Source organism: Hemicordylus capensis, chromosome 3 (genome assembly GCF_027244095.1).
Source record: "Hemicordylus capensis ecotype Gifberg chromosome 3, rHemCap1.1.pri, whole genome shotgun sequence".
Classification (NCBI taxonomy): Eukaryota; Metazoa; Chordata; class Lepidosauria; order Squamata; family Cordylidae; genus Hemicordylus; species Hemicordylus capensis.
Genome location: NC_069659.1, coordinates 67,064,295 through 67,071,472, shown reverse-complemented (window position 1 = coordinate 67,071,472; position 7,178 = coordinate 67,064,295). Strand labels below are relative to the sequence as shown.

The 7,178-nt window shown below is 42.9% G+C and overlaps 1 protein-coding gene across 1 annotated transcript; it reads right to left on the bottom strand.

The window, feature by feature from the left end:
- Nucleotides 1-3,556: 3,556 nt before the first annotated feature.
- LOC128350489 (olfactory receptor 5V1-like) lies at nucleotides 3,557-4,498 on the bottom strand. The gene has a single exon (XM_053308913.1). It carries the CDS (start codon nucleotides 4,496-4,498, stop codon nucleotides 3,557-3,559), a length of 942 nt encoding a protein of 313 aa, XP_053164888.1.
- Nucleotides 4,499-7,178: the final 2,680 nt, after the last annotated feature.

The following is a 7,178-nucleotide window of genomic DNA, read 5'->3' as shown; positions in this document are numbered from 1 at the left end:
ACAGTATTACTTCTGCATTTGTAGTGCTGCGTGACATGTTAGCCACCTCCAGTAAAGTGTGAATAGGATTTTAGCCAAGTCATTAGTGGGGGATGCTCAGGCAGAAGGAAAGGGGAACTTCAGCAACATTTTCCAGGAAATAATTTATTAAGACATCAGCAATGAAATCCAGAAGAGAAGGAAACAATTGATTTATTTGAATCCAAGCTCCATGGAAGTTTTGGCAGACACATGTGGAATGGGGGAATGCTGAAGAAGTTTGCTAAGCTAGAAGTGTGGTAAACTGGAAGTGCCTATTCTGAAAAAAAACAAAATTTAAATAAAATGTGTTGCTTTCTGTGCATGTGCACATTAAGCACCTTAGGCAGAGGCAGAGGGAGCTTGGCAGTGGCCGTGGAGGCAAGGTCCTGCCAGTGGCTCCTGTTAGTGTTGATTGTGTGCATGCTAGTGCAAGTGCACCCAAGTCACACTCCCTGTGTCAATGTCAGATGCAGGGGTGTGGGTCAGTACCAGGAACAGGGCTACTCTCAGCCCCACTGCAGAGACTCCTTAGTCAGCAGTTAGTTGAATTCCTGACTAGGAGTTCCTTTCTCTGCCTCCTTGCAAGGAAGCAGAGAAAGGAGCTCCCTGAGAGTGATGCAAGGAACCACTGACTGAGGAAACTACACTGAGTAGCTGAGCGGCTCATCCCGGTACCGGCTACGCCCCTGCATTTAACATTGACAAAGGCGGCGTGACCATTACCCTAGGAGAGGGTCCGTTACCCTCTCTCAATCCTCCCCTGCAAGCGTTTCACTGAAAGATTGACTAGCTGGGGTTTTCTTCCCCCTCTGCCTTGCTAGGAGCGAGTCAGGGAAAGAATCCCTGAGCTAGCCACCATTTCAGTGAAACACCAGCAGGGAAGGAGAAGGGCATGCCTCATGCTCCCAGCCGGTGACCACTTCATTCGCTGGCTGGGTGCAGGAGGAGGGGGCAGGAGATGACCTGGGCAAGGTTGCCTTGGTGCCCCCCCCCCGATCCGGGCGACCAAGGGATGCTCATCACCTGCCCCGCTCCATTATCCCCATGCCCCTGACCTTAGGAGCAGTGAAAGAGGGAAGGACAGGGATGGATGGACTGCAACTCACAATGTCTGCTTTGGTGCAGACAGAAAATAGTTGGATGAACTAGTGCAAGGACTGCTAAGTACAGAATCTCAGCAATGATTCCACAAGCAGCTTCTTGTAGCCGCCCTACGGATGCTCCCACAAACAAGTCTGGAAACCCTCCAAAAGAGAGAATGCATGGGAGGCAGGGTGAGGTGCAGAGAAGTAGTACTGTGCTTCTTTATCTCTCTCTCTCTCTCTCTCTGAACAACAGGCTGCCCCTCTTACATGCACTTAGAAATAAACTTTTTGAAGAAACATGTTTCTATTTTGTCATCTTCTTCTTCTGGTGACTGATGAGATTAGATTCTCAAATACATTAATGCTGTGAGAAGAGGTACCACCAGTGATTCCTCTCAAGTAATAATAAAAATTATGATATAGCACTTTTGAATGTTCTAAGCAGATTACATACAGAACTTAACTTGTAATATAGAACCCTATAAAACAGATCAGTATAATTATCCCCGTATTTCAGACGAGGCACAGAGAAGAGAGAGTGGTTTGCTTAAGACCGCTTAGTGAGTACATGGAGAAGAAAGATTTGAACTAGACCCTTCCAGATTTGTTGCTCAGCTACTTAGTCACTACTCTATGGCCTATAGGCAATGTTGGGGGTTGTTAATTTTACCCCCAGTAGGTAAACAGCAGAGCACTAAGGAAGAGTAGGTAACAGAGGATAGTTTAGTCATTGCAGCTATTTAGAGAAAAGACATGGAGATTCTTGTAGAGCTAAATACTAAGTATTTATTACTTAAGTACACTTGGATAGGAAAGACCTAATCCTAATTTAAAGGACTACATAATGAATAGGTAAGGAGAGAGAGAGATATGTTTCCATCTGCTCCTGCTAACCCCTGCTAACTTGGCAAAGAGGCACCTTTTAACGTGGTGATTCTCTTTATTTAGCAGGGGGAGAGCAACTGGCCCTATCCACCCCAAGCACTGTTGCTGGTGTCTATCTTATGTTTCTTTTTAGATTGTGAGCCCTTTGGGGACAGGGATCCATTTTATTTATTTATTATTTCTCTGTGTAAACCGCCCTGAGCCATTTTTGGAAGGGCGGTATAGAAATCGAATTAATAATAATAATAATAATACTCTCTAAGAGGAAAGGAAGGATTGTGGGGCTCAACAGGAAATACCTGAAGAGTAAATATTAGGGGCAATAGAGTAGAGTCAGGTAGAACAGTTACTCTTACTCACTATCTCAACTCCCAATGCCCCTAGTGGTCATTAGGATAGTTGGTGCAAAAGGTCGATGCTCTGGAACTTCATCTCCAACAGGCAAGCCTTATAATAACCACCCAGAGATGAAAGTTTGGGGCAGTGTACAAATTTGATTAATAATAAAAAATAATAATAATAACAACAACCCTGTCACATTGATCAGAGTTAGTGTGGTGTAGTATCAGATTAGGACTGAGAGATCCTGGTTCAAATCTTCATTACCTTGGGCTAGTCACTTTCTCTCAGCCTGACATACCTTGCAGGACTTTTGTGAGTAAAAAATGAAGGGAGCCATAGCCTCATTCAGAGGTTATTAAAAAGGAGGCTGTACCCGAGTATAGCCTCTGAAAGCTTACCAGATGTCCCAACTGATGCGTCAATCATTCAACTTTCCCAATGCACCTCACATGTTTACAGCATTTGTCTGAAGAAGCGAACACTGTAAGCGTGATCGTGGACACTTCCATGAGTGGGGAAGTCGAGTGCCCGAGTATCTCACTCACAGAAGTGCCTACCATCACTCTTATAGCATTCACCGCTTCAGACAAATGCGGCAAGTGTGTGGGGCGTGTTGGGAGAGTTGAATGATTGATGCATTGGGTGGGACTTCTGGTAAGCTTTCGGAGGCTTTAATAACATCTGAATTTTTATCCCATCCTTCTTCCAAGGTATTCAGGACAGCTCAAGCATGCTGTCCTGAATACCTTGGAAGTAGGATGGGATAAAAATGTGATAATAAATGTAATTATCCCCAAACTGCAGTTGAGGCCAGGAGAGGGCAGTTTGCCTAAAGCCACCTAATGGGTTCATATTACCGGCAAAATATGCAGAAGATCCTTCCTGATTTATAGTTTGCTGCTCTAAAAACCCACAAACTACTGTAATTCAGATTTTACCTAAGTAAACCTTTTTGTGTTCTGAATTCTAAATATATATCCCATTTGTCCTACATGATGCCATGGTTTGAGCTGAAGCCACCTTCCTAAAGATAAACAGGTCTAGGTCTGGTCAGTGCCTGGATGGGAGATTTGTTATCACCCTCCATGTAAACTGCTCTAAGCTCTAAGAGAGAAGAAAGGCAAGTTAGCAATAATACAATTATCTCACCTAAATAGTTGATTAACTTATTATTTAGTTGTAGATTTTTTTTTTAAGAGCAACCCGATTCTCTTTTGCCTTCCTTAGGTCCTGACTGAGGAAGGGAAATACTTCTTGCCCATTCTCAACAAGCCAACCTTTACCTCTTTATTCCTCAGTGTATAGATAATTGGATTCAACATGGGTGTTACAATGCAGTATAGTGAGGAAACCAAAGCATCTATATCTAGGGAATATCCAGAACGAGGCCTATTATAATTGAAGTTGGCCATACTGTAGAATATCACAACCACAGTCAAGTGTGAAGCACAGGTGGAGAAAGCCTTAATTCTGCCTTTGGAGGAGCTGATCTTCAGGATGGCTTGGATGATACGGACATAGGAGATCAGAGTGAAGACGCAAGGGCTGAGTCCTATCAAGGCACTGGCTAGATGGAGCACTGCTTCATTGATGGAAGTGTTTGAGCAGGAGAGCTTCAGCAATAATGGGACATCGCAGAAGAAGTGGCTGAGCTGATTGGACTTGCAGATGTTTAAGGAAGAAGTGAGGAGGGTATGCACGAGTGAGTTTGTCAGCCCACACAACCAAGAGAAGGCTGCCATCTTCATGCAGGCACTTTTGCTCATGATGCTGGAATAATGCAAGGGGCTGCAGATAGCCACGTATTGGTCATATGCCATGACAGCCAAGAGTACACACTCCGTTCCTGCACAGACAATGAGGAAGAAGAGCTGCACAATGCATCCTTCATATGAGATGGTTTTCTGTGGCCGGAAGAAGTTAGTCAGCATAACAGGGACAGTGACAGAAGTGTAGCAAATGTCTAGAAATGACAAGTTGCTCAGGAAATAGTACATGGGTGTGTTAAAGATTGGATCCATTCTGATTAGGGTTATTATCAGAGCATTTCCCACTAGAGTTACTGTATAGATGGCTAAGAATACTAAGAAGAAGAACACACCCAAGTCAGGGTGGTTTGAAAAGCCCAGGAAAATAAATTCTTTTATGGAGCTTTGGTTTTCCATTCACTCCAAGTCGTTTCTAAAAAAAGAAAGGCATAACTGACTAAAGATAGGAGAATGATTGAGAAGAATGATTGACTGAATATGCAGTTGCATTGTTAGCAATTTAACATAAAACAGCAAAAATGTCTTGAAATCAAGTGTCTTGAAATGTCTCGCAATCAGGTGAATTCCAAGTAGCATTTTGCTGCAGAATTAACTTCACCAATATTAATTCATCATCAGGAGAGTTTGATTACACAGAACAAAATATAACTCTGTCCCATGGCAGTTGATAAACTGTATGGTGTAAAAATAATGGGAAGCCAAGGAAAATCAGATGAGGCAGGGAATGACAAGGGCTACAGTAAGCAGATAGATTCACATGAATAATACTTACTGTGTCTGTAAAACCACATGAGTGGGTTGTCAGCTGAAACTTCTGATTGTCAAAAATCTCCAAGTCCTTCATGTAGCCCAAGTTCATAGAACATAAAAACAACACTTCTGTGTGTCTGGTCTGCCAGTTTCTGCTATAGTCCTCCTTACTCATTAAATATGTATTTTTTGGTTCTCTCTTATAATCTACAGATTTATGATTTCATTTGGAGCTTTGATTATCGCATTTTCCCAGAGTTTTGAAAAGGAACTCCAGTGTGACCCATGAGTTTTCAACTTCACATATATAAATCCTGTGTTTCCAGAAGTATAAGCAATTTCCAAAGCATCAAAACCTTTTGAATATAATGCGTAAACCAGATCTCAGTTCTTTGCCCTGTGTATCATAACTGATTTATACAACTAAATACTATTTTTATAATGAAATTTTTCATTTTCCGATTATATTTCCCCAGATGCTTTATCCCAGGTTTTGGCTTGAGGGCAGGAATCCACAAATTTAGACTTCGCTTACTAGCCAGCCATTAGTTGAGGTCACCACTATACCCCTCTCTTCCTTTCCTGGCACACAGGCAGAGGTCTTAGAAGAGAAGTGGGTCTTTTGTCATTGCACTGGAATATAGAGATGGTATCAATCAATCAATCAGTTCCTTGATTATGGTCACAGACCAGCACAGATATAGAGATGGTAAGAAACACTAGGATCTAGGGGTGTGCAGAACTGGTTCACTCGCTAAATGGACTGCTGTAAACTGGGCTGGTTCAAGCAGTTTGGTCAACAACTGCTTTGAATCGGTTTGAGGTGATTTTTTGAAATTTTTATTATTATTGCCCATTATTCCCTATGTGGAGTACCTAGGGCAAAAAAACTGGGGTGAGTGGTAGGCACACAGGGGTACCTACCACCCACAGAATGACAAAGCAATCAGAGACTCCTGCGATTATTGGTGAATTTTTGAAGGGGTTCATTTTTTCATTCTTCCCATAGGAAATAATGGGGATTCCAGCAAATGTATTGCTTCATGTAAGGGGGAAAGGGGTGGCCCAGAGCGGAGTGTGGTGGGTGGCAGTGCCTAATGGAGGCAAGGAGGCTACCACAATTATTTCAAAGGAATTGGTTCTGAGTGTAGATTCTCTGGTAGCAAATGAGAGTGGATTCATGGTTTGTCATTGAAAATCTCATATGCTGCCAGAGAATCTACACTCAGAACACCTCAGAAACAACAAACCCCAGTACCCCATGGGTTAGCAACCCATGGGGGTGGTTGGCACCCTCTGTGCACTACACCACCACTCTCTCTGGGCCACCCCAGCACCCCCCAAGTGCAATTATGGGACTGCTGAAACCTCCATTATTCCCTATGGAGAAAACCCTTAAAAATGCATAAACCAACAAATCACAAAAAACCAGCCCTTTGCCCAATTCCTTTGAAATAATTCTGGTAGCTTCCTTTCCCACCATTGGGCACTACCACCCACCACACTCCACTCTGGGCCACCCCTTTCCCCCTGATGTGAAGCAATACATTTGCTGGAATCCCCATTATTTCCTATGGGAGGAATAAACCCCACCCGAAAAAACCTCAAAAATTCACAAATAATCGCAGGCATCTCTGATTGCTTTGCTGTTCTGTGGGTGTTAGGCACCCATGGGTGGTAGGCACATCCACCTGAGTTTTTTTACTCTAGGTACTCCACATAGGGAATAATGGGAAATAATAATAAAAATTTCAAAAATTAATTAAAAATGGTAGGAGTGTCCTATTGCTTTGGGGTTCGGGTGGTATTTGGCACTCATGGGTGCCTACCACCCAACCCAGTTTTGAAGGCACAATCCAGTTCAAAATGAACCAGCTCAGTTCAGTTTGAATTTGAACTTGCAGCTTGAACCCAATGCCTGGTTCGGTTTAAATTGGAACCAAACTGGTTCAAATTCAAACCGGTTTGAATTCAAACCTGTTTGCACATCCCTAACCCTCTCTATAATTGAGCTTTCCAGGTTTAGCAGCTGAAGAACTGGGCAAAATTGAGGTGACAAGGGAAGATGTTCTAAAATTTCTTGGAAAAACTAAAAATTAACAAATTGCCAGGGTGAGATGGCATCCACCCAAGAGTTCTGAAGGAACTCAAATGTGAAATTGCCGATCTCCTAGTAAAAATATATAACTTGTCCCTACAATCAGGCTCTGTACCAGAGGACTGGAAAGTAGCCAACGTGACTCCAATTTTCAAAAGGGGATCCAGGGGAGATATGGGAAATTACAGGCTGGTCAGCCTGACTTCAGTGCTGACTAAATTGATGGAA

What these genes read in the sequence shown, in the direction of transcription:
- LOC128350489 (XM_053308913.1), bottom strand. Translation starts at nt 4,498, where the DNA reads ATGGAAAACCAAAGCTCCATAAAAGAATTTATTTTCCTGGGCTTTTCA.